Source organism: Fonsecaea multimorphosa (assembly GCF_000836435.1).
Source record: "Fonsecaea multimorphosa CBS 102226 unplaced genomic scaffold supercont1.4, whole genome shotgun sequence".
Lineage (NCBI taxonomy): Eukaryota > Fungi > Ascomycota > Eurotiomycetes > Chaetothyriales > Herpotrichiellaceae > Fonsecaea > Fonsecaea multimorphosa.
Genome location: NW_015971638.1, coordinates 164,471 through 190,400, shown reverse-complemented (window position 1 = coordinate 190,400; position 25,930 = coordinate 164,471). Strand labels below are relative to the sequence as shown.

Genomic DNA, 25,930 nt, shown 5'->3' with positions numbered 1-25,930 from the left:
GTCTAGAGCCTCCTCAGCGAAATGTGTATTGACGACCTGCTCCAAGAGGTATGCACCACCAGCCATGTATCCAACCCTGAGATACCGATCATGAGGAGGAAACTTCAAACCCACCCACGAAGTCCATTGGGAACACACTTTCCACCAGCTCGGATAGCATTTCGTCATTCTGAACTTTTGTGATATGCCTCGCCATCCTCCTCCTGTCACTGGCTGTCTATCAAGGATTTGGGTCTTAACTTTGACCAATTACCAAACACACGGGAGTATGACTGGAAATCTGCGACCGATACACATTCCAGTCATCACCACTGTTCGTCCTAGAGCGAGGCCGAAAAAGTCGAGCTTTTGGCTGGACAAGTGTCGACGATAGCGTATCATGTGGTACTCTGGATTATGTACCCGCCGCGGAAAGCAAGTCTCGAGCGAGGACGGACGTCTGGGTAATGACTCTGAACAGTACAGATAGTGTTGAACAGGACCCTTAGCCTACGTGAATTGTGCTGTCATATTGTTGTCAGATACTCGCGTGCCAACAAGCCCGATTGCGATATCACGCGTACCAACATGAAAGCCAGAAGTCTCAGTGAAAAAGGGCAAGAAAAGTGATAGTTGCCAAATGCTCATTTTCAATTCTCGAATGGGAGTTGGCCCAACGATTTGAAGCCTCAGAAAAGGCAAACTGGAGAAATATCCAGTTACCATTTAATCAGGCACCATTAACAACGCGTAAATTCCACATTGAAATAATTGTCTTGACTACCCTCTATGCGTGCACGAAGTTCCAGAGTAGAACCCTCGGTGATCAAAATCTGGCTTGAACTTTGTTTTCCACGTCCTGTTGAGCCCACTGTGATTGAAACTTCTGGCTTACAACTCTCTGGACTTGGTCCCTGGTGAATCCTTTTGCGGCGGTGGCGGGATTATACCCAAGTCCAGTCACCTTCATTACTTCTGCATCGGAGATGGCAGAGTTCTTTTTTCCATCGGCGCGCTGATACACTGTGACTACAGCCGCACCTCCTAAGCCAATGTTGTGTTGCAAGCAGTACTTTGCCTCTGGTACTAGGCGAGTATTCGCCCAGCCTCGAAGCTGCCAGACCAATTCAGTACACTGGGCAAGACCGGTAGCACCTGGAGTTCGTGGTTAGTCAACTTGGATCTTACGACCTCCGATAAAATTCAACATACCCAGGGGGTGACCCTTTGAGATTAACCCGCCAGAAGGATTAACAACGTACTTGCCACCGTATGTAATATCGCCATTCCTGACCAATTCATGTGCCTTTCCCTTTGGGCATAGACCTATGGCGTCGATCACAACCATTTCATTGGTGCTGAAGCAGTCGTGGAGCTCAATAGCGCTCACGTCGTTGGCAGTGATGCCTGCTTCTTCCAAAGCCTTTTCTGCAGCATACGCCGACATGTGGTAGCCTACAAGATCCATGGCAGATTTGCTGAACAGCCCAGGTGGATCTGTTGCAAGTTTTTGACCTGCAATGAGAACGGCCTGGGACTTTAGGTGAGGGTGTTCGTCCAGAAATGCCTGTGAAACAATCACTGCTGCTGCCGCGCCATCCGAGGTAGGGCAACATTGTAGTTTTGTCAACGGTTCATGGATGTTTCCCGATCCCATGATCTGTTCTAGGCTGCATTCTTCCCGGAACTGCGAGTATGGGTTGGCTTTGGCGTGCTTACGGTTGACTCGAGCGATCTCGCCAAAATCCTCTGCTCGAGCACCATATTTCTCCATGTACTCTCGACCTGCGTTGCCAAATATCTGTGCCGTACTGGGTGCTTTTGTTCTTCCGCGGGTTTGTTCCATCAATGAGTAGCTCAAATGTAATGGATCTTCGCGATCCTGAAACTGGGAATTTATGCTTCCTGGAAACATCTTCTCGAATCCAATTACAAGCACACAGTCCGCAGAACCAGATGAGATTGCCTGTCGAGCTAGGGTAAGGCCAGAGCTGCCAGTCGAGCAATAGCTGTTGACATTGTAAATGGGAATTTGTGTCATGCCGAACTGATAGAACACACGTTGTCCGCAAGTAGAGTCGCCATATACATAACAAGCAACTCCCTGGTCGACGTCGTCATAGTTGATGTGTGCGTCCAGCATGGCCTTGATTCCAGCCTCAAAACCAAGCTCTGGGTAATCGACCTTGCCCCGTGGCTTCATGAACTTGGTCATTCCGACGCCCAACACGTAGGATGGTGCTGGTTTTGTGCGAGGCATTTTGTGTAGAATTTCAATAGATTTCCAGTGAACAGGAACTGGCTACTTCTGGAGACAGGCGGGATAATTGCTTAAGGACCAATACCGAGAAGATCAACACCAAGTAAGAGCTTGAATTTTATAAATGAAAGGTTTCCAGTCCTTTCGTGCTTGACGCGCATAAAAGTTGCCAAAGTTTCGGCGAGATCTCTTCTCCGAGCTTTGGCCCACAAGTACCTCGGCTTGGGAGCAGATGGGAAGGTCATATCTCATATCGTGCCAAACAGCCATGTCGAATAAGTGCCTCTCCATTTTGGAGACACTTGGGTCGCAGATCTGACAAATACAGACGGGTGTTTAGTACGCTATGTAGCTAACGTAGTTCACAACCGAGTCGTCCCCACAACCGAGTCGCCCCTTTTCTTACCCTCTCAAAAGAATTCTTCGATACCTCAGCCGCAGCGCTTATAAACACGTTGAAATACTCGGATTCTTCTTCGGAAATGGTATCATGATCCCCCTGACAGGTTTGTGTATTGTGTCCAGGATTCCCGCACCGTTCACATCGCCTTTCTCTCGTCTCCGTCCTCGTCCACCGGCCACTATTTTCGCGCGTTTCCTTTTCTGTTTGCGCAACCACGTCTTTCTCATCAATGATATCCTGTGCGTCTAAGAGAGAGAGTGATCCTCCTTGTCTAGTTCGGGTCTTTTTAGCCATCAGAGGTTTACTAAATGCCTCATTTACCTTTCGAACTGAGGAGATCTCGCCGCGTCGGTGGATTACCTACTGTGCACCCTTCGCAATCTGATCAATCCCAGTATAAGTCGAAGTCGGTGAGCTGTTCCAATGGCGTGCGATACGATTTTTGATGAGCTCTGTCCGCAACGTCGCTTCAGTCGCGTTTTGTGGGGTCTTCGACTCCCATATCGAAGGTAGTCCTGCCGAGGATCCTGGGGGTGTTGAAGTATGTAGCTTGACATCGAGCTTAGAAATTACACCGTTAGGATCGAATGGAGCAAGACCTGCCCTTCGGAAACCTGCCTTGATATTTTGTTCCGTGAAAGTCGCCCGGAATGCGGTCTTGAACGCAGGACAGAACAAACGCCTGCTCGCATAAGATCCTCGACTTGGTGACCGTACGCCTTTTTGGGAAGGCCAAAACATCCTACGTAGTATTATTGAACCGCATTGCATTGCAGGAGCGGTATTTTGGTGCGTATTTTTGCGCGTATTGTAATGCCATTCCATCGTGGCTGCCTTCTGTTTGCGCGCGGTGCATTGACATTACGAACGCGCTAATCAATTATCGACAAGGGTTCGCGGAGTGCAATGCAGCACGCGTAACTCTGACTAGAATGGAGACAACGATGCCACGGCTCTCGGACCTGGCCAGCTTGTCTGGGTCGACTGCGTCATCCGTGCACGCGATGGTCCAGATGCCCTCTTTATGTGCGCAATCCACGACGGCGGCACCGCTGGAAGCCGCAAGCTAAGCAAAGACGTATGGCGCAACGGCACGTTTGCCGAGGACGCGCACTTCCCGCTTGAGAACTTGATCCCGCTCAACGAGGATCGCCTCTGTAAGCAGCTCTGGTACAGCGCCGCGGATTTGGCTTATCTGAGTCAGTTGCTGGTGCCGTACGGCGGCTTCAGGGACATCGGACTCGAGCCGGGCGAGACTGTAATAGTATATCCCGCTACCGGAGCATTCGGCGGCGCTGGAGTGGCCGTCGCGGTCGCTATGGGCGCACGAGTCATCGCCATGGGACGGCATGCCGAGTGCGGAGACTAAGACAGTAAGTCGTTGCCGGAAACCCGCCTTCGGTCTGGCAGACCTAACACTTCAGGCATGATCACTGACTAAGCGGACCGCCGCTTTTGACGGCTATAAGAACTATGTATCCCTTCTCACCACCCACATCTCTCTCTCCCTCTCTCTTCCACGCTTTTTCCCCCTTCTCACCTCTTTTCATACTTCCCTACAATGTCGCCTGGATCCTCCCCCTGGCGCGTCGGGCCTCGAATCGGCGAATCTCTTCCCAGGCCCTTCCAAGTTCGCCTGGTGGCCGAAATTCTCCCTGACTGCTTCGGGCTCCGCTCGACTATCCCTTCCGGCTCCATCAAAATCTGCCTCATCTCTTCGAGTGTGCCTTGATTTGCTTTCTAATCCTCGATCTTCGCGGACTTCTCTGCACTTTCGAGGGACCCGTTTTTAGCCCTCCCATGCACCTGGCCCCTCTATGGCGCATTCGACTTCGCTAGCAACACATCGCGCAGGCTGAGCTGACCCCGTCCGTTACCAATGCCTCGACCTGGGTCCTGAGGATTGCAGTCGGGCCTCGGCAAGTCTCCTTGTGCCACTTTGTGAGAGTGAATCCGCGTAATGGGCTCTAGCGTTTGTTATTGCAAAGACCCAGCGACATCGTCAATATCGGGATTCTATATCTCCACTTCGTGCAGCAAGACATACAAGTGTAGCAAAACGCAGCGGTTCCTTTGGGGGAAGTCTTTTGCCGAACGCAATGGTGGCTTCATCGCAGTCCTCAAATGCAGCCTTTGGCAAGCGAAAACAGCCTGTCGTAAGTCCACACAGAGACACCCTGTTTAAATGGCCGTCAGGGGATTGAACCGTGACTTAGCAAAGCCGCGGAACTTTCTGAGCACGTCCGCTTGACGTTGGAGCCCGCTGATCTCTGGTAGCTTGGAAAGAATGCCAATACCTTCTTCGAAGTATTCCAGGGCTTCATCAAAATGGTCAGTCTCCAAAGCGACACATCCTAGCATACGCATGGCGTGTACTCGAAAAGGGGCGTTCTCTAAAGTTGCAGACTCGCAAAGCTGCAGCACACGCTCACACAGACTCTTGGCTTCCTCTCGGTTGTCCAGGTTGATTTCGTTGCTTGCCAGTAGAATTAATGTCTCCAGCTCTGCCTTTTTATTTTCAGTCCATTGGGCTTTCCTAAGACCATGAGTAAGCACTGATGTGTTGTACAGCGTAACACCACGTTCTGTCTCGGTTGCAGTGACCGTTGCAGGAAAGCTCAACGTGCCCAGAAAGCGGGATAGGTCATTACCCCTGAGAAAGTGTGCCCTCGCATGTTTGAACCTCTTTTCGCGCGTTGCCTGATCTCCTTCACTGAGAAGGTACATTAGTGCATCAATGTCCGCTACAGATTGGGCATCATTGCGGACAACAGCACCTTCTCTGGCCTGTCGAAGATAGTCCAATCCGACATCATAGTATTCCCTTCCAAGGCAAATGTTACAAAAACCTAGACAGAGCAAGAATCTGGTCTGCATTGCTTGATATCCTGGGCTTGGGTTCTCTTGTTCCCTAGTCTGCTCGAGACCATTGCTGTAATGTTGTATAGCTTCGTCGTATCGCTGTTCTTGAAAGGCGACACCGCCAAAGGAGTCCGATATTTGAAGACTTAGCAGTCGAAATGTTCCATCGGAATCCACTTTGCCCAACATTTCGGTGGCTTCCTTGTAGCACGCTTTGGCTTCGTCGAAAGCTTGATTGATGTTGTGAGACGAGCATAACATGCGTCCTCGATCAAGCAAAATTGACACATGTACTGGACTTGGCGGCTGGATCCCTACCGCAGAGAGCTGACCGAGAAACGATTCACAAATCGAGGCCCCGTCACTTGGTGTCTTTCCTTCTTGATGATACAAGTTGAGTAAATCATATATCGCAAACGCTTCGGGGACCTTTCGGTGACGGAGTGCAAGATTCATGGCTGTGTGTAAATTATCAGCATCTTGCTGTAGAGATTTGAAATTCTCGAGGCGCTGACGGTCCTTCACCCTCCGCAAAGATTCGGTGTATTTTCGTGCTCTGGCGCAGAAAATTTCAACAAATATGGACTCCACCGCTGCCGAATCAGAGGCTGTCAGAGCAAGTTTGTACCTCATCATCGGCGTAAGCAATGGGTGTAGTCTTAAAAACTGACTTGCGCCCGTCTGTGAAGCTGAACCAGATAATGTTTCAGCGGTGAGAAAGCCAGCAGAAGCGAGCATACTCAATAGATCCTCAAATGCCTCACATTCAGGATTTGCTGGTTGAGACTCCAGTGACTCTCTTTGCGCCAATTCCTTCAGCGTTTGTCGATTGATTCCTGTTGCCAATAGGTGAAAGAACGACAGAAATCTCTTTTGGGACTCTGTAACAGACTCCCACTCAAACTCTGCCTCTGCAAAGAAAGTGCTACTAGCATTTTGCAACTCAGGCAATTCTTCTGTGTGCCTCCACGGCTCAAAAACCACCAGTTTATCTTTCAAAGATTTTTTGGTTGCAAATCTCGTCGTCGTGAATTTCACAGCCGCAGGAACCCCAGAGCACATTTTAATCAATGACTTTGCCTCGTCAGGGTCCCACATTTTCGAATGGTGGCGTCCGACCAGGAGGGAGGCAAGCTGAAGTACTTCCAAATCACTCAGCCCGAGTAGCTGATAAGATGTTGATGGCAGAGGCCAATCAGGTTCACGTTGTTCGATCAAAATGAACTTGGCGTTATTATCGAGCATGGTGAGAACCGTATGCAACTGCTGTGCTTCTGCTTGCGACTCAGCCTGTTCTCTTGTCTTCCGAGGAATAGCCATATCCTTGAAGATTACAAGACATTGTTCTGAGGTCATCGATCGCCCAAGGAACTGCGTGAATTCTTGATTTTGGAGGGAAATTTCCCCAGCTGTCCCTTGAAACCCAAGTTGATGTGCAGCCATTTCGAGAATTCTTTGCGCAGGCAGATATTGATGTGATCCAGCGAACCAGAGAACTTTCGTGACAAAACCAGTAACAGACCACCAGGCGGCGAGATGAGCAACCAGTGCGCTTTTGCCAATCCCCCGTAGGCCATATAAGTTCACAGACTTCGGGCTCTCTTCGTCATTGAGAATAGTTTCAATTTTCAAAATATCATCTTCCCGTCCGACAAAGAGTGCATCACTGGCACTGCCAGCATGTCCAGAAAATGCCTTCCTTAGTGCATTCTTAGATTGCTCGCTGGATTCATGTTCTTGCGGTACCACACTAAGCCACGGAGACTGTCCTATATAGGTAACTGGAATAAGCCAGTCGAGAGACGACGATTTGGGACTGTGAATGTCTTTGAGCGGGTTCCCGTGGAATAATGACGCTCTGACCGCGGGCAATAAGCCAGACAGAGATTTTTTTCGAACAATATGCTGATACAGACAATCTGTTATTGTTACTGCCGTTAGGATGGGGACATCGTAACGCATAGCAACAACGAATGGCACACCCGAACTTGCGAAGACGCTGCCAATGCTGCTGTTCCCTTGTCCCGTCTCCCGCCCAGAGCTGCACGCGTTAAGGATCACTACTGGAATGTTGTAAGGCCCCAGTGCCGAAGCGATAACACTTCCGGGCACATCGTTGCCCCCATGGCCATTTTTAGCCTGAAATGAAAGTACTGCTCTTGAAACCAGAAGTCAGTTCCAGTTAAGTAAATCAATTTGGACACTCACTCCTTGGTGTCAGGCCTAAGAGATCCATGCATGTCAAAATGTACCACGTCAAACTGTAATCCCTTCTTTTTGGCTTCTCCAAGCCTCTGTTGGAACTCCTCAAACGTTCCCGGCCGAACAACATCCAACTGGCCAATCAGTGAATCGCCTGATTCGGGAGAAGAGATCGCTCTCAAAAGCGGCTTTGAAATCACCCGCAGCCCAGCATCTTGTGTGCCAGATGGACGCGCAACCACAGCAAGAACACGAAGCTGTCTTGATGGTAGGTTGTAAAAACACGCTTCGCCTTCTTTTGATGGTTTCTCGGGATGCGGCTCCAGCTGCACACGTATAGACGGCCGGCGGGCAATATCAATATCGAGAGCCAGGGGCTTGCTATTGGAGCTTGAATCATGGTCTCTGATAACCTCCCAATGCAAACAATGAAAGGCCGGCGAGCCCACGATTTCAATACTTATATCACTCAGATTTTGTTTATCTCTCAACTCTTGATACTTCCTCGCAATGTTGCTGTGCGGGATGGCACCTATTGTTTGCCGAAAAAGCGATTTTCCGTAGTCTTCTAGCTTTTCAACCAGTCTGGCAGCTCTGGCAGAGCCGAGGAGAGGAAACTTGGTATATTCTTCGAAGAACCAAGTCAACTCTTCTTCGTCTTCCTCAGAAAAGGGGTTACAGAAGTGTAGATCATACGACTCGGTACATGCCCTGAGGCTGATGGTCCATGTTTTGGTCGATTTTTCGTAGGATTTTTCGAGAATTTGACAAAGCATTCTATCGTAAGCCGAAGCATAGCCTGATATTTCCAGTCTTTCAGAGTATTCCTTTGTGCTGCAATCAGTTGTACAGTTGAAGGTGTCCCTGGGTGTCCCGTGGTGGATGGTAAAGGTGTACCTCGGAAGTGTCTAACAGTGGTAGATATAGGTGCTGGCTAGGTGTGTTGTGACTGCCAGGGCCTAACAGCGAGACTCTGGTCGATCACCCGCCAGCCGAGAGGGAACCTTATGCTTCCTTGCATTACTACTAGGTACGCCAGGTGATATCCCAGACGTCGGCAACCCGAGTCGAAAGCAAGCCGCTACGCTTAGATTGATACTATCCACAGGGCCGATGCGACCATGTCAGCTCGATTTCGAGTTTCATCTTGACCGGGAGAAATCTCAATTCCCATAAAGACATTCAGACCAGCTTAGCTTCTATAATCGAGCTCTTCTGTCCTGAGTGATGGACCGTCGATTCCTCCCTTTCCAACCGTCGAGCTCACCAAGATCACGAGCTGGCCATGGATGAGGCTCTTTTCCCGTCTTCACAGGTGCTGCCCCAAACCGCCACTTCCACAACTCCGCGTATTCGGCGTCCAATTTACCTTCGATCATGTCGGCCACATACTTGCCGATGATGGGCATGAATTTGAATCCATGACCTGACCCTGCGGTGGCAATGAATAGATTTGCATTCGTCGGCGATGGACAGATTCGGAAGTTGATGTCCTTGGTATCTCCATCCCAGCACATTCTTGTCGACACCCATTCACGATCAGCAAGCTCGGGAATCTGGTCACGCACGAACTCGCGCATCTCCTCCTCGATCTGCCTCGGGACGCCATCCTCGGGGAAGTCTTCGTGTGAATGACCCAGTGACGCTCCTGCAATCCTCGAGTTGCAGTAGTTGGTGATGAAGCGGCAGCTGCAGAGCTTCAGCAGATTGTTTTCGTCAGGTGGGAACAAAATTCCTGCTGAATGTCAATAAGGAGGGGGCGAAGAACTGTGTCTCAGAATCGTACCTTGTTCGAAGTCATCGACTATTGGCAAGCTCCTGTACTTTTCTGCTTCTTGCGGCGTGAGTTGAATGATACCAACGCAATGCGACCGAGCAATGATTTCGTCTTTTGCCTCAATCAGGGCTGCAGTATTAGCACCAGTACATAGCACGACAATATCCGCCAGATGTGTTTCGCCATTCTTGGTCAGAGCGCCAATGCACGCGCCGCCATCATCGTACAGCAATCGTTGCACCCATCCGCGGTCGCCGGAAACGTACTCGACGCCATTTGCTTGAACCGCATTTGCCAGTCGAAGGAGTGCTTGACCAGAGGGAACCTAGCAAGAGTTAGACAAAACACTTGGAGGAAGGCGATTGCCATATGCCCATCCTGCTTCCGGGCTCCACAGATTCGTCCAGCCGTTGAAATCACCCGTAAACTGGGGCCACCTTTGCTTGATCTCGCTCACGTCCATGTATCGAACCCCATCCAAGCCAGCCTTTTGGCTCGACTCATACGCGGACCGGAGAAAGTCCTGCGTCATCCCATGTGCTCCCATGAGCCAACCAGTATGGCGAAACATGCCCGACAACAGGTGATTTGGGCTGTTCCACACCGCCATGGCTTCCAGGCCCAGCTTCGTGTACAGAGGGTTTGGATAGTCATAGCGAATGATCTTGTTCAAATCTGTGGCGGCAGCATCTTTGGACGGGGCCGCAAACCTATCCAGCACTTTGACTCTAGTGTAGCCTCGCATAGACAAGTGATATGCGGTCGACGTACCAAAAGCCCCCCCGCCGACCACAAGCACAGCTGGAACTGCCATCTCTCAGGTTCATCAAAGTTTGGACCTTGGGTGTCGGTGTTGCCACCTTTTTTACTAGAGTGGTAATCAAAATAATATATGGTTTGGGCACGCGAACTATACGTCTTGCTAAAATATTGATCGGAGACCTTCAGAACTCCGGATTCCGACGGGCACACGCCCTGAGACTACATGAGGTTGTGGCGCTCTGGCTCGCCCCCACTGACCACTTGCAGGAATTCTATCAGGGCCTGAGGTAAGTCTCTCAAGATGGATTTGTGCTTTAGGAAATCATTTCGCCATATAAAAACAATCGGGCTTCTCTTGTGCCTCTCTTGACGGATCTACAGAGAGTACGAATTTTTTGTCCTCACCAATGGCTAGTTCGCCATAATGTATGTCTCTCACATGGTGCTCTGATTGTAGCCAGGATAGAAAAAATCCTGTTCCGGGAACTGCGTGAGCAGGTCGTTGATCGACAGCTCTGCAAGTTCAACAATCTGTGTGCCAGGCACGGCGACATCTTCGGCAAAGCTGTCGGCGACAACAGCAGGTGCTGCTGCTGCTGCTGCGCGGTTTTCTGTCAGAGGATGCGTATACTGCGTTCGCACACGTAGCCTGGTGTCCACTGTATGCTCGCGCTGTGTCGTATCTCGAGTCTGTGTCACCGCTCCCATGGTGTCCTGTCCAGGCAGCGGAGCCAGAATGTCCCAGAGGATCATTGGTGGGAAAGAAATGGATCTCGATGATTCCGTGCTTTCGCGGGCTTTCTCATCGCTTATCGTTTGCAGGGCGCGAAGGAGTTCGACCTTCACCCTTAGTTTCAGGGCCGCGCCGCGCTTCAAACCGGGGGATGTGTAGACTCACCTTGGTAGATAGGTTCGGCCATGAGACCGACAAGCGAGACAGCACGGTCTGGAACGTCTTGAAATTTTCCATCGCCGTGGTCCTTGTTTTGGCATCTCCTGTAAACTGGAACAACCAGGCCACCGTGGCTGTGGATGCAACGACATCGCCAATGAGGGGACTGTGGATCTCGAAACCAAGCTCGTCGCACATCTGCAGCAAGCGCGCAACCCACGCAGAGTGGAGCAAAGCTGTGTCGACCGTCTGCTGTAGAAAGAAGCGTGATCGTGCTGCACCGCCAGGACCGTCTCGCAACGCACTCAGATGAATGAAGGGGTGGTTGAGTATGGCGGGAATTGCGTGAGAGAACAATTGCATGGCAAGCCAAGGGTGCCAGTACTGTCGGTGGGCGGAGAGCTCCTCTTTGGTGCGGGAACCGAAATTTGTGTGGCGGAGCAGATGTTTCGTGCAGAGCCGAGTGTCGCGTTCGTATAGTGCAACCTGGAGCCTTGCATACGTCGACTCGGAGGTCCAAGACTCTTCGACCTTGCCGTTCCGGAGCTCTTGCAAATGGATGAGAAGTTTGCCCCAGACTCCTGCCAGATCGAGGTAGTAGTAGTTGATGCCGAGGTCTCTGACAGGATTGTTGTCATCCAGAAAATCAGGAGAATGGGTCCCATTGCCGGTTGAAGCAATAGTTGGTGGCAGGCACGCGCTTGGAGGTCGCCTGGGACTATTCGTGTCGGAGAGCTGGACAGCGTTGCTGCTGAAGGTGCGTTCAAGAAGATAGATGCTCCAAAAGCAGCGCGACAGGTCTTCCTCAAGCAAACGATCAACTTCAGCTATAGTCTGCTTGCGAAGTAGAAACAGTCGTCCTGCAGAGCCAATCATCATCCAAGCTTTGTCCAATTGGCCCGCTGAATGCTGCTGGTCAGTGGCAATTCCGTCTTCAGTGTCGACCATGTACGTACAGAGGATGTTTCTCATTGCTAACAGGCAGGTCGCCTGCAGCACTTCCGTTCTAGCTATTCCATCCGCCGCAAACTTGGTGCTGGAGTCACTTGCAGAACGGGTATAGAAGGAGACGGCTTGTGCTTCGTTGTCGCTGTAGAAAGGATGCGTCTCAAAATGCAGGACGACCGCCATGAAGCTCCATAGCAGATAACGAGGACTTGCAGACAAGTGGTCGAGGAGCCTTTCTGAATCGAACAACGGTAGTGGTTGAACATGGACCTTCTCGACGTAAACGTTCACGAAATGTTCAAGCACATGACTCGGCGGCTCTGGACTCGGAGGTCTTAGCAAAGTCCAGTCAGGATGGTGGCGACCGACCTTGATGGTGAGAACGTGTGGCCATGCCCCATTGATAGGTCTTCACAGGGACTGCTTTCTTCGTGACTTGCAGCCGAAGTACCAATGCCAGGGCTTATCTGGACTGATCCCTGCGGTGGAGACCTATCCGACAGCGTCCTGCTTGAGTTGTTAGTTGGGGACAAGGCCCTCATTTACGGGAAACGCTCCGTACTGGACGATCCTGTACAGGTCTCCTATCTGTTCTTCTAAACGATGGACCCTATCCTTGGAGGATTTCCTGGGGAATGTTACCATTTGCACGAACCGTGGGAGCGAGATGTCAATGTACCTGCTGCCAATGACAGTCCTGGGTGCTTCCCTGGGAAGGTACAAGCACTGCTGCTCAGACTGCAGGCAATGCGAGCAGACCGGCCGCTCCCCATTGCACTTGATCTTCTTCCGCCTAGCGTTGCTCAGTCGCCGTTCCAGCGGCATACAAGGGTAACTGACCGGCATGGTTCACAAGCCTGGCGATCCTTGGGTGTCCGTGTGCTCGGCCCAGCCTGCATTGGGAGGGTGGTCGCTCCGAAAACGTTGTCGGTGCCGGAAGGGGATTCAAGGAAGACGGAGAAGTCTTTGATTTCCGAGCTTCTCGGATGATTTATGATTTGGGGGTTGGGCATGGAATTTGGGCGGAATTCCGGGCGGTACTTGGAGCAACACGTGACAACTATTTTTTCACCAGGGCACTTGTCGCTTTCCAACTCGGGTATAGAAGCGCCCACGATGTGTATCACATACACCTTGCTGAAGAGAGACAAGGACGCTTTTCCAACTTTCAGTGGTGGTGGACCATCCGGGTCACGGACGGCCCTGAAGTTCTACCATACACGCGCTGCAGCACGCTCCTCTATTGTCTTGCATACACATGTCTGGTTGATCAAAGCCTCGCTCGCTCCTCAGATCGAAGCTCTCGCCGTGCCGGACCTGCTCGACTTCCATCTCCTTTGAAGCCACTTTCCTGCTTGTACTCAGTACGAAACCGCCACTTCTGCGCCAGCTCAGGTGGCAGTTGTTTCTTCATAGCCTTCACTATATACTGTCCAAGAACAGGTAAGAACTTGAATGCGCTGTTTTTGGGTCAGCCGTGTCAAGTCTCATACGAAGTGCAACGACTCACTGTCCGCTGCCTCCAGTTGCAACGAAGACGTTGGAATAATCCGGATGCAGATCCATAATGAAATCCCCTGTTGGCGTATCTGTGTACCAGCACATGGCCAATTTTTCGAATGGTCGGTCTGCAAATTCAGGCAGAATCTCCTTTAACCCTTGTCGTAGTCGCTCTTCACCATCCTTGGGGACGAAATTAGGTCTGCTTCTCTGCGGACGAGTGACTGGCGCAGAGTGATTGACGTGGTCACCACTGATCTCTTCGGCACTCGGCTTTCTGGTGTATCCCCAGCCGTGGACAGCCATTTTGAGTGTCCTTGTATCTTCATGTGGAGGGAAGTTGAACCATCCTGTCGAGAAGCTAGTATATATGGGCAAATCCTTGAGCGCGTGTATCTCCTCATCGCTGAGGTGCACATAGCCTAAAACTTGTGCCGTTGAAAGCGTCGAGTTGTACATTGGCACCAAAGATGCAGTCCACGCTCCAGCAGCGAGGATGAAGAAATCGCCACTGACTGTGGTGTTGGCCAAGGAACGAATGCTGCGAACACGTCCCTGCGGATCAGTGTTAAATCCTCTCACAGTCCCAGCTGCGCCGCAGATGAAAGAGACCCCGGCTTCAATGCAGTCATCACGTAGCTGAGTCACCGCCTTGCTTGCGTCAACCCACCCTGCCTGACGATTCTGATAGCCCGTGAAATTGTCGGCTAGGTCGCCACTCAAGGTTGGATTGAGCTTTTTGGCCTTCGCTGCAGTTTCAAGAGCCTCGATCGGCAACTGCTCTCGAGCCAAGGCGGTCTTGACATCGTTCAGCCAAGCTCCTCCTGACTTGGTCTTGTCCATAGCCAGGATGTAGGTTGCTGGATAGAAGATGCCTTTATATCGAGGCTCCCGCGACCATTTCAGATACGCTTCGTGTGCAATCCTCACATAGTCATTGTCCGCATAATCGAAGCGGACGACGCGAGAGATGTCGCAACTTGATCCATCGGGTACCTGTCCATCGTTAGTATCAACACTTTACACAGGTATAGCACTTGCAGGTGGAGTATGGCGGTCCAGAACAACTATGTGTTCGTGTCCTTTCCTCGCCAGTTGCAGAGCTGTCGTCAAGCCGAAAACCCCAGCGCCGACGATAACGATCTGTCCGGATGGCTTCATGGTTGAAGATGTCTTTGCGAATTCGTCTACAACGTCCGACTGTCATTGTAAGCTTTGATGGTCTTTGTATAGTACGATTCCTGTCCGGAGAAAGCAGACGCTTACTGCCCCAGGTACGGAATGAAAAAGTATTCCGGAATCCGGTGCCATCCCACTTCCACGGCGTAGAGTTGCAGCTCCGTTGATCAGCATTGCGTGACCTCACCTGGGGCGAATCAAGGCTGATCGTGTGACTTATGCCTACTTCTACGCCCGGTGAACGACCATAGCGCTCGAGTTGAGCACCTGACATGTCAGTCGCATTGACCGCAGAGCATTCACTGTTGCAGGGTTGAACGGGTAGTTATCAAATTGCTGGACATCACGTAATTTATTTAATGCTATATGCAAGCAAGAATGTACAGGCATACATCTTTCACGCATGCATCTCTGACCTGTCAACAGACGAATTCCAGAAACGCCCGTCAAGACAGAAGCACGGACTCTAGATAATCCTTTCAACGAGCCGGCCAAAGCGACTCGTAGGCCGAGGCGAATCGACGATCTCGCCTTCCACTAGACGTCCAACCCAAAGATCAACCTCAGATGCTCGAACCCACTATACTTTATCAGCGCATGCCACATAAGGTGTTTCAACGGTACCGACCTTTGTTTTGTTGCTGAACTTCCAGGCAAACAGAGGCACGAAGAATATCGGAATGCCAATGTACGATGCAATGAAGTCTGAGGTATTCCAATGGCCTTTCAGGAATACTGGGAATCCGGTGATGAGTGCAATAACCGAAGCACCGATGAATCCCCACCATGCGAGGAAGGGCTGGAACATGGACTTCATTGGGAAGGTTGACCTATCAAGGCCTTGAGCCTTGACCGCGGCGTAAAAGCGGATGTAGGTGAAACACATCACTGCCCAGGTAATGAGACCAGCAAGAGTGGAAAGGTTCTGGAACCATCCAAACGCCACAGATGCGCCACCACTACCAAGACCTGCCGTCGTTAGCGGAATCACGCATTGGATCACGGTGACATACTGAGATAAGCAAGAGGTCCAAATAGCCATGCAACAACCACAGCTAAATAGGGCACTCCCCTAGCGTTCACTCGGCCGAAAATCTGAGGAAGCTGTCGATCGGTAGTCATAGCCACGAGCATTCGACTCCCGACCCAACAATATGAGTTGCCAGCAGACCAAGCAGAGATCAGAATACAGGCATTGACGATGGACGGCAAAGCAGTAATGCCAGCCTCTTTGATGGCGATGACCCATGGAGAACTGTTGGCATTGCCACTGCCCGAGATAAGAGCGGGGTTCCTTGGGTCGACAATGAGACCGATTAGGAAAGCCCCAGTAATATAGAAGAAGGCAATGCGGATGCTGACGTTGCGAGCAGATCTCGGGATGGCTCTGTGAGGGTTGACAGACTCAGCGGAGGCGACGATGAAGGTTTCGACACCGATGAAGCTGAATGCTGCATTAACAAAGGCAGACAAGAAGCCGAGGAAGTGACCAGTAGGTCCAGTAATACCAGCATAGTCGGTCCATGGGCCAGGGTTATTCCAGTATCGAAATCCAATTGCAGGTTTCCCGGTGCCGCCGGCAGTAATAACGATCGCGGTGAAGATGAGTCCAATAAAACAAGTGACCTTGACGGCACCACCGAAGACTTCGGTCTCACCGTACCAGCGGACGGGCATCAGATTGACTGCAAGAATTAGAGCCAGTCCGACAGAGATGACCACGGCAGGGGTGATGTCGGTCCAGTACGAGACAACAATAGCCGCTGCTGAGACCTCGGAGGCAATTGAAATCATTCGACAATAGCCGTAGGACAGTGCAAGAGAGAAACCAACGGCTGGGTCGATGAATCTTGTAGCCCAATGAGGAAAGCTTCCAGCCACCGGGAACAGTGCTGCGATTTCTGCAATACTCTGAATTGTGCACCACAGTACCGAACCAACGATAGCGTATGCGAGGAAGAGACCTGCCGGCCCGGCTTTCGCATAAGCTGCTCCAGTGCCGACAAAGAGACCGACGCCTATACCACCGCAGAAGCCAATCATGTTGACCTGGTAGTTGCGTAGGCCTCGGTGAGTAGCACCTCGACCTCCATGGTTGAGCCTGAGTTCGCCTGTAAGTATGTCTCCGTGCTCCTCAACTCGCTCGCTGTCGTTGTCCTTCATATCAGCGAAGACCGGCTCTGCAACTGTTTTCTCCATGACTGGGAATGGGAGAAACTGTGGGAAGATGTCTACCAGCACAACAAAAGTGTTTCCCCAGATATGAGGGGAGTGAAAGTATATACGACCCAATCTGGGCCAGTCACGGTAATGATCAGTGGTCGGAGCCGGAGTGCGTTTCGGATTCCGTGAGCTTCTCTTTTCCTATCTGCTGACGCCAGCATATCAGGGTTGAGATAAGTCAGTATGCTTTTGAGAGGAGAACGACTGCAGCTCGAGACCCAAATTCGCACATGGTGAACTGCGCTTGGCCCCTGTGAGGAGACACGAGATAACAGCTATAGCAAACTCCGCAACCAGGGGACTGCAAAGTGACACACACCGATCGATTTCACGCTCAGCATATACAGTGCAACCGATTGTGCATGTCCTGAAGGCGACGACCATAATGCTCAGGAGGAAAACGTATCTCTTCTCTTGATGCTCGCGCTGGAGAGATTCTCGGTACACAGCTTGGGTAGTTTGGAATTTCAGAGTTCCACATGCCACGATGCAGGCGTCTTCATCCAATTGTGAACATTGCGTATTGTCCTTTGGAAATTCAGTGGAATTGAGTGCAACCGACGATCTTAATAATTGCTCAAAAGCACGGGAAAGACGCCGAGCCATAGCTGTAGTTTCGAAGATGGTACTCAGCGGGCACAAGACGATGAGGGAATTCCAATGAGAGATGAAAATAATATATTTGCAACATTAGAGGTGGCACATATTATCCCTCATTCACTAATGACTTTCTCGAATGGAGAACAGGAGTTAGAATGTTCGTTTTCTCTGCTTAACATTGACCTAAGATATGTGGATTCGTCGACAATGCCAAGTGGATAATCTATTTCTCAACCGACTCTTCATCCCAGGACGAATCCAATCTTTCAGCTCTAATTAGGGACCTCCAGCGTTAACCACAGCTTTAACAAAAGCATGTAATGATCCAATGATGGATCTTCAGATGTCCAAATACTACCACAAATGCACCATAATTCACAAGAGTTCTGGCCTAGATTTATAAACAGTGTCCATTTTCCAGGGTCCCATCATTGCTAACACATGTACCACTACAGCAGGCGGCGGGGTTTAAGAGGCTGCAGCTTGCATTAGATGCATTACAGCAGATGTTGGAGCCGAGATAGTTATTGCTGTTGCAGGTACCTGAGCAGCAGGTGTCGCTGCTAGGATTGCAAGCAAAGGCGGCGCTCACGCATGAGGGTGGAGGACTTGTTGTGGAGCTGGAGGTCGTTGTCTGAAGTAATATTAGCACGGATTTATCATAAGTTTTATTCTTTCTGAGCTTACTGTTGTAGTAGTCGTGGTGGGGGTGGTCGTTGTAGTAGCAGTTGTAGTAGTAGTCGTGGTAGTAGTGGTTGTCGTAGAGGATAACGTTTCGGTTGTAGTTGTGGATTCGGTTGAAGAGCTTGTGGTTGAAGAGCTTGTGGTCGAAGAGCTTGTGGCCGAAGAGCTTGTGGTTGAAGAGCTTGTGGTTGGAGAGCTGGTGGTTGGAGAGCTGGTGGTTGGAGAGCTTGTGGTTGGAGAGCTTGTACTTGAAGAGCTTGTACTTGTCGACGATGGCACAGAGTATGTAGAGAAGTGTCTCCCAGGACTGCTTGAAGGCCAAGAGAAAGAACTATGGGAGTGAGTTGGTGTGGAGGTCGAAGAATGGGACTTTGAGAGTGTCTTAGTCCTTGAATAACCGGACACCCAGGCAACGAGCGAACCGTTAGGTGACCAATCGATCCAGACTGACCGAATGCTTGTAGGATATGCTGCATGAGGACCCTGAGGTGGTGCCGTATTTTGCCATTGAAGCTCAGCTTCGCCTGATGTATATGAAGTTGGGTAGGAGTTCCAAGGAGCCGTAGCGAAGCCAGTAGCGCATGGGCAGACATAATGAGTATTTGTGATGGTGGTCGTCACGGCGTCGTCAAGGTCATGCGAATCGTCCCATGTTTGGCTATGGCAAACGCCAATAGTAGCCGCAACGGCGGTACCCCAGACGGCAATCTTCATCCTGAGAACACTGAAATCAAAAAATGAATGGACAGTGACAAACGCCAGTAAAAAGAGTGGATGGTCTTTAGACGTAGGAGACCAAATAACATTGTCACAGGAAAGATTCGAGAGAAGTTGTAGAAGAGCAGGAGCAATATAATAGGAAAAGCACCACGGAAGTATCTTCGCACGCGAGACAATCCACTTTTGAAGTATTCTAGCGGCTTTTCCAGTTTGCCGGTTAAGCCACCTCATTTGATTTTCTCCACCTCTTGATTGGGTTATTCCACAAGAGGTATGAATACTCCCACTGTGCTGTACCTACCTAGGTACCTAAAAGCTTGATACCCATCGTTTGCAAGGATGGTGTGGGTTTACCTCAGTTCTCGCGTCCACACGCCACACTCATCGTCCAGCAAGGAATGTCGTTTATTTGAGGCGTTGCTGGTTCAATCACGGAAGGCCGCAGTTCTTGCGCACCGACAGAGGGCTTTCATCACCATATTAAAGGATCCAAGGCTGGAAGCTCGATGGTAAGTAGGACGAGGGGACAGGAAGGAACGCGAAAGTCGAACAGGGTATTAATTAGCCCCAATCTCCCCTTCCGTCCGTTTGGCGCCTTTCTTCTTGGTATTGCTCTTGGCACTGGTTGACCATGCAGTGCCTAGAAGGTAGAACTGGGTAAGAGATTTAAGTAAATTTAGGTAGTTAGAGGTTTAGTTCAACAGCCAATTATGAAGGTCGTCTATCTCCATCACGGTGGGGAAGGTCGATGACCCTTCTCGCGTCAAGGCTCTGGGCACTTTGACCTCGCGATATTATAAAACAAGGAGCTAAGTAAGGTGATAGAACTTGGCGGCGGCACTTCGTATGTAGGTAATGTAGGAAGATCAACTCTGTTTCTAGATTAGCGCCATCTGTATCAATCAGGCCGATGCAGACGAAAAAAGGAAAACAAGTGCAGGAGATGCGCGAAATTTGTTAATATCCTCAGTTACCAGCAGGAGGGCACGGCGGGCTTCCGAGGCTGACGACTGCTAAATGGGCGCTTCTCCGCATCTCCAGGCGGGTTACCGCCTGTGTTTCTCCAACTTAGCCCCCAGACTCCAGGCGGCAAGGGCCTACGACTTTGTTTAACAGCGCTCTGTGATCTTGGCTACCTAGGTAGGTATTCAGCCATCCCACAATTACACAATTACACACCCCAAGGCTCTCCTCAATCCCATCTGATGATTCCTATCTTTCTCCTGCCCTTGTTGCCATTGATGAGGCACTGCCATACATGGATCTGACATCGTATTCCCCACATGGATCCAACAACAGAGTCCTACGCCGAGGTCGCCCATCCCGCCCCCGCGCTTGTCTGGCTTGCCGAGCTGGCAAGACGAAGTGTAACATGGCCAGACCGACATGCAGCTCTTGCGAATCGCATTGTCGAGAATGTGTCTATACTGACGAGCCTTCCAAGCCAAGACCATCAAGAGCACTCATCGATTCGCTTAGGGATGAGAAGGAAACTCTCGAAAGAGTGCTCCTGCGCCTCAAGACTTCCAGTGTGGAGGAGCGAGAATCTTTGTTCCAAAGCATTGATCTCGATGAACCCGCAAAGCTGTCACATGTGGCGCAAGGACAGCAGGATGAGGCAACATATTTGAACAGATCTTTACCTCGAGCGAAGCGGCGAAGGGAGATCGAGAGATCTACCAGCGCAGAACAGGACGAGGAGGAGGAGGAGGAGTCCTTCAACGAACCAGCCCTCGAGGCCTCTCAATTCCTTTCCATTGACGAAGCAGGTGAAGTGAACACCTTCGGCCCAACTTCCACGCTGTACAACGCTGTCGCCAGGCCCCAGCCACCAAAAGATCGTTCGTTGGAGGCGGTGCGGAACCAGCTCTTTGCCAGTGCAGCCCTCCAGCGCCAGCTCGAACATTCCATTGGCAACCTTCCAGATATTGATGGCGTCCCGATCGATCTGGCTACACATCTACTCGAACTCTATTGGAATCGCCCACATCACGCCTTCCTGCCCATCTATCGCCCGAAATTTACGCGGGATCTGGTGACGGGAGGACCGTATGCCTCAAAATTTCTGTCCAACGCCATTTTCGCCGCTGCGAGCAAATATTCAGACCGCGACGAGGTGCGGGATGATCCCTCCGACCCTCGAACGGCAGGTGGCCGGTTTTTCAGGAGGTGTGAAGGCCTGTTGACCGCAGAATCTCCCTTCCCTCAGTCTACTACTCCACACGTGGCAGGTCTGCTCCTCCTGGGGTCGGCACTTTTAGCTCGGGGCGAGATCTCTAAGAGCTGGTTGTTTACGGGGTTAGCCATTCGAATGGTGTATGACTTAGGGATTCATCTCGACTGTAATGTCGATGGTCTCACCGTAGAAGACATCGAACTAAGGCGGAGGCTGTTCTGGTCGGCCTTCATCTACGACAAGATCCAAAGTCTTTATCTGGGAAGGCCGTTCATGATCCACCCCGAGGACGCGAATGTGTCTTGCGAGCTCCTGGACTTTATGGAGGAGCGCGAGCTCTTCACCCCGTATCTTGATCCTCACACCCAGAACGGAAGTCGACTTGGGACTAAGAAGCTGTCTACGCCTCTCCATTCTGTTTCGACGTTTGTGAATCTGTGTCAGTTGTGCAAGCTGACGGCCTCGATCATCCAATCCTGCTATCTTCCGGGTGCTACAGCAGCCTCCAAAAGGCAATCCAGATTACATCACCTTGATCGAAGCCTCCGATCTTGGTACACGCAACTACCAGCCTTTCTCGCCTTTCAGCCTTGGTTAGAGCAATCCAATCCCTCACCACAGGCTGTTGCACCGACGATTATGGTTCTCAACACAACATATCACTCTATGTGTGTCCTCCTCCATCGACCTTTTGCGACCGACCATCATCTTGACACATCCACTCGAACTTGGTCGTGGGATAGATGTACCACTGCCGCTAAAAATATTACCAGTATTCTGAGAGCGTACCGGTGTACCTACACTCTTCGAGGAGCTCCGTACCTGGCCAGCTACGCCTGTTACGTAGCATGCACAATTCATAGCATCAATGCTGGCCTGGGAAGCGACAATTTCAACGATATAATTCTTGGCTACACGGACGAATTGAATAGCAGGACGCTGCTTGTGGAGCTTTTGGGAATGCTCGATGAACTGGCTGTATCAAGTCCATGTATCACATGGCCCACAAAGAAGATGCGTCAGCTTCTTCACGACCACCCTCTGCACTTTCCAACGAGTGAGTTCTCCTCTTCCAGCGGTATATATCTCGTGAATCAGCCGTGCCGAATGGTTTCAGACTGAAAGATTGCTAACGGCCGCAGATCCTGAGGGGGACCTGCCGCACTCCCAGCTCTTCACTCCTGCAGAACATCAACCAGGGGGGACTCAGTCATCCCTAGATTTCCCGAGTTCTATAGGCTACGCTCAAAATGAGGTAGTGACAATAGACGATATTTTGGAAGGATCTCTGTTCGGATTCATGGACGGATTTGAACCCCAGATGCCTTATCTTTGATCCTTATCCGGTATCAACTGCCGGGGCGCACTTGCTGGCGTAGGCGGAGACACCATGTCTTCCTACATCGGCACTCAGCATTCTATTCTATCCCTCAGACCAACATACAAATCACAGCCTCGAGTCTATCTTACACGAATCCTGTGACACCAACTCTGCGGCTGCGTTTGATATGCACAGCTTCCCAGTCTCTTTTACCCGCACCTGGAAGAGGACCTTGCTGCCTTGTCGCCACATCTCTGTGACCAAGGTTTCGCCAGGGAGAGCCGGGCCAGAAAAACGGACTTTGATGGCTCGAAAGTAGCCATACGATCTCAATATATGCTTGCCGGCGATGCCAAACAGCAAGAGGCCGTGCAAGATTGGTACGGGATACCCCGACGCAATTGCCGTCTCAGGGTCTATGTGCAGGGGACTCCGATCACCGAACAGCCGATATAGGATTGACTGTTCTTGCGACGTCTGTTCGTGCTGCACTTTGTCGGGCTGACGACTAGGGACGAGGTTGCTGTCGGTGGCTGGACGGTGGGCGCCAGATTTCCGCCGTCCGCCGAAGCCGCCACAGCCAACGCAGAAGGACGTTTTTTCGCTGTAAAAGACTGGCTTCCCGGTCACGCCGTCAACAATGTGGGTTTCATGTCTGATGATGGCGTCCTTGCCCTTATCCAGCACCTCGACAAGCCGACTGGTCGCCACGAGAGAACCTTCAGTTGGCACAGGGTATTGTAGGATTTCCAAATAGTGCTCTCCGGCCAAGACCTTGTGCGGATTGAAATTAGGGAGAAACTCCTCCGCTCTGAATGGCAACTTGGCGGCCGCTGCCACTACCACTCCGAAAGTCGGAAGCACATGAAACTTCGGATGGCCCTCGTAAACCAGGGAGAGTTCGGACACAGTCGAGCCAAGGCTGATATTGTAGAGGAGGACTTCGCGGTTGGTGTATGAGTAGATGGCTGGCTCACCACGCTTTTGCTTTGCGGCCTCGATCTTCTCGAGGCGACTTCTTCGTCGGGACTCGGTTTTTTCATCCATTGTCCTTGCCCAAAGCGCTTTGCAGCACGATGTAGCCAAATACTTTTCACCCAGAGCAAGGATCCGCCCTGGGGAACATATCCCGGTCGCCGGACTCAGCCGGTCCGACATGCTCCGGGCCCCCTATCTGGCCACATATCTTCAACTCGGGGAGCACATTCGTTGACACAAGTTGTTTCCGGGGTCCTCTAAGTCTGGAGTGGCTTCGATCACATTTCAAATTTTATATGAGGCCCCAAGCGTTGTCGTTGTACCTCCTATCCCAGTCCACACGAAAACACCAACGACGAACCAGGCAGTCGAACGTTCGGAATGCCTCTGTTAGCCACGGAGCGCGTTAAGCTGCCCTATACAGATCTCCTCTCTTGGATGTTCGATGAAGTCATCTACGACATCGACAGGCCGATATTGATCGATGCGGCCAACACTTCTCGGACTATATCATGTCGACAAGCCAGATCGATGATCCAGCGAATCGCAGCTGGGCTGAAAAAAACAGGCCTTCAACATGGTGATTGTGTCTGCATACATGCTTTCAACGATATCTACTACCCGATCGCATGCCTGGGTGTTGTGGCTGCCGGAGGAATCTACGCGGGCACCAATCCCTCGTACACGGTCTCGGAATTGGAATACTACACCCGTATTGCCAACATTCGATATTGGATTGTGGAGCCGGCCTTGCTTCCCAACGTCCAGAGAGCAGCCGCGAGATCTGGTATTCCTACTGCCAATATCTTTGGTTTCGGTCCTAGTACAGAATCACTTCCAGCTGGCATTCGCTCCTGGGAAGTCCTTCAAAACTGTGGAGAAGTTGATTGGGAGCGCTTCGACAATGAACGGAGGGCAGCAACGGAACCCGTGGTGAGGCTTTTCAGCAGCGGCACCACGGGTCTGCCCAAAGCTGTGGACTTGACACACCTGAACTGCACCTCGCAACACACGGTGGTGATGGAGCACCGCAAACGGCCATATGAAGTGCGGAGGTTGATCTGCAACGCCATGTTCCACGTCTCGCAGGTGGCCAAGGTCAACACCAGCGCTTTCCGGGGCGGGTATCCGACGTACTTGATGCGGCGATTCGAACTGGAGCCTTGGATGGCAAACATTTCGAAATTTAACATCACGGAACTCAACGTCGTGCCGGCCATGGTGGTAACAATCCTTCAGTCTGGCCTGTTGGAGAAATACTCACTGGACTGCGTCAAAAATATTTACAGCGGCTCGGCGCCGTTGGACAAGAGTCTGCAAATGGCCCTCAAGGCGTATTTGCCGGCCGACTGTATCTTCAACCTGGCCTGGGGTATGACCGAGACGAGCTGCATGGGGATGTGTTTCTTTTACCCGGACCAGGACCTCACGGGGGCGGTGGGCCGCCCACTCCCAAACCACGACGTTAAGCTGGTCGACGACAATGGTAACGAAATCACTGAATCCAACATGCGCGGGGAACTGTGCATTCGCGGGCCAAGCATTTTCAACGGCTACGGTCGAGAGAAACTCCGAAAAGATTTTGACGCCGATGGTTTCTTCCACACGGGGGACATCGCCTACCGCGACCCGATCTCCATGCTATGGTACATCGTGGACCGGAAGAAGGAACTCATCAAAGTCCGTGGGTTCCAGGTCAGCCCCGCAGAAATCGAGGCCGTGCTGGTCAACCATCCGGGCGTGGCCGAGGCTGCGGTGATAGGCGTACAGGAATCTGCGGAGACGTCAGAGTTCCCCCGCGCATACATCGTTCCCAAAAAGGGTGCTTCTCTTACCGTCGAAAGTGTTAAGGCATTCGCAGCTGAGCGGCTGGCCGGCTACAAGATGTTGCACGGCGGCGTTAAGTTCGTGTCCGCCCTGCCGAGAAACATCAACCAAAAGGTCTTGAAGAATGTCCTGCGGGAACAGGCCAAGAAGGAGTTACGGCTGGCTTCGCAGACTCTGGGCCAGGAAAGTGCTAGATTGTAGGTTGTAGTCCTCTTTTTGAAACTAGACTAGACTCTGTGTACAAGAATCATACACCGATGGGTTTTCGAGCATTCCCCAATATAACAAAGTCACTGTTGATAACTCCCTCTTAATACGAGTCGTACATGTTTTGATCCGTCAATAAGGACATAGTACATCACCTGGCTATTGTATATCACTTGCCAGTCCCCGTGGTTCATCAGTCCGTCGGACGTGGTTGTCCATGAAGGCCCGGACACGTGGTGGACACCTTCCTCAAACGCCCCTCGGGATCTGGCCTCAGTCGATTCCCCTTGTAGCTCCCATCTCTTCCTCGATTAATCAGGTAGTAGAAGCCTTAGACCTTTGGGGTTGCTGTGGTTCTGTTCTGTTTGATTGCAGCGCTACCACCATGCCTCCCGCTGCTCTACGCCTCTGACTTGACCCGAGGATCCGA

General features: G+C 51.2%; 10 protein-coding genes across 10 annotated transcripts; 3 read left to right on the top strand and 7 right to left on the bottom strand.

The window, feature by feature from the left end:
* Nucleotides 1-805: 805 nt before the first annotated feature.
* Nucleotides 806-2,239, bottom strand: Z520_02699 (uncharacterized protein; the record flags this gene model as incomplete). Its single annotated transcript, XM_016773212.1, has 2 exons — nt 806-1,134; nt 1,192-2,239. The coding sequence occupies 2 exons, from the start codon at nt 2,237-2,239 to the stop codon at nt 806-808; spliced, it is 1,377 nt and encodes a 458-aa protein (XP_016635269.1).
* Nucleotides 2,240-3,666: 1,427 nt separating this feature from the next.
* On the top strand, nt 3,667-4,011 carry Z520_02698 (uncharacterized protein; the record flags this gene model as incomplete). Its single annotated transcript, XM_016773211.1, has 1 exon — nt 3,667-4,011. The coding sequence occupies one exon, from the start codon at nt 3,667-3,669 to the stop codon at nt 4,009-4,011; it is 345 nt and encodes a 114-aa protein (XP_016635268.1).
* Nucleotides 4,012-4,823: 812 nt separating this feature from the next.
* On the bottom strand, nt 4,824-10,297 carry Z520_02697 (uncharacterized protein; the record flags this gene model as incomplete). Its single annotated transcript, XM_016773210.1, has 5 exons — nt 4,824-7,662; nt 7,713-8,533; nt 9,020-9,441; nt 9,493-9,808; nt 9,830-10,297. 5 exons carry the CDS (start codon nt 10,295-10,297, stop codon nt 4,824-4,826), a joined length of 4,866 nt encoding a protein of 1,621 aa, XP_016635267.1.
* A 383-nt stretch (nt 10,298-10,680) lies between these two features.
* On the bottom strand, nt 10,681-12,268 carry Z520_02696 (uncharacterized protein; the record flags this gene model as incomplete). Its single annotated transcript, XM_016773209.1, has 2 exons — nt 10,681-11,085; nt 11,144-12,268. 2 exons carry the CDS (start codon nt 12,266-12,268, stop codon nt 10,681-10,683), a joined length of 1,530 nt encoding a protein of 509 aa, XP_016635266.1.
* Nucleotides 12,269-13,355: 1,087 nt separating this feature from the next.
* Z520_02695 (uncharacterized protein) lies at nt 13,356-14,746 on the bottom strand (the record flags this gene model as incomplete). The annotated part of the gene is made up of 3 exons (XM_016773208.1): nt 13,356-13,545; nt 13,596-14,581; nt 14,612-14,746. The coding sequence occupies 3 exons, from the start codon at nt 14,744-14,746 to the stop codon at nt 13,356-13,358; spliced, it is 1,311 nt and encodes a 436-aa protein (XP_016635265.1).
* A 598-nt stretch (nt 14,747-15,344) lies between these two features.
* Z520_02694 (uncharacterized protein) lies at nt 15,345-16,963 on the bottom strand (the record flags this gene model as incomplete). Its single annotated transcript, XM_016773207.1, has 2 exons — nt 15,345-15,733; nt 15,778-16,963. 2 exons carry the CDS (start codon nt 16,961-16,963, stop codon nt 15,345-15,347), a joined length of 1,575 nt encoding a protein of 524 aa, XP_016635264.1.
* Nucleotides 16,964-18,150: 1,187 nt separating this feature from the next.
* Nucleotides 18,151-18,985, bottom strand: Z520_02693 (uncharacterized protein; the record flags this gene model as incomplete). Its single annotated transcript, XM_016773206.1, has 3 exons — nt 18,151-18,221; nt 18,275-18,602; nt 18,677-18,985. The coding sequence occupies 3 exons, from the start codon at nt 18,983-18,985 to the stop codon at nt 18,151-18,153; spliced, it is 708 nt and encodes a 235-aa protein (XP_016635263.1).
* A 1,378-nt stretch (nt 18,986-20,363) lies between these two features.
* Z520_02692 (uncharacterized protein) lies at nt 20,364-22,503 on the top strand (the record flags this gene model as incomplete). The annotated part of the gene is made up of 2 exons (XM_016773205.1): nt 20,364-22,224; nt 22,310-22,503. 2 exons carry the CDS (start codon nt 20,364-20,366, stop codon nt 22,501-22,503), a joined length of 2,055 nt encoding a protein of 684 aa, XP_016635262.1.
* Nucleotides 22,504-22,614: 111 nt separating this feature from the next.
* Nucleotides 22,615-23,535, bottom strand: Z520_02691 (uncharacterized protein; the record flags this gene model as incomplete). The annotated part of the gene is made up of 1 exon (XM_016773204.1): nt 22,615-23,535. The coding sequence occupies one exon, from the start codon at nt 23,533-23,535 to the stop codon at nt 22,615-22,617; it is 921 nt and encodes a 306-aa protein (XP_016635261.1).
* Nucleotides 23,536-23,847: 312 nt separating this feature from the next.
* On the top strand, nt 23,848-25,494 carry Z520_02690 (uncharacterized protein; the record flags this gene model as incomplete). Its single annotated transcript, XM_016773203.1, has 1 exon — nt 23,848-25,494. One exon carries the CDS (start codon nt 23,848-23,850, stop codon nt 25,492-25,494), a length of 1,647 nt encoding a protein of 548 aa, XP_016635260.1.
* Nucleotides 25,495-25,930: the final 436 nt, after the last annotated feature.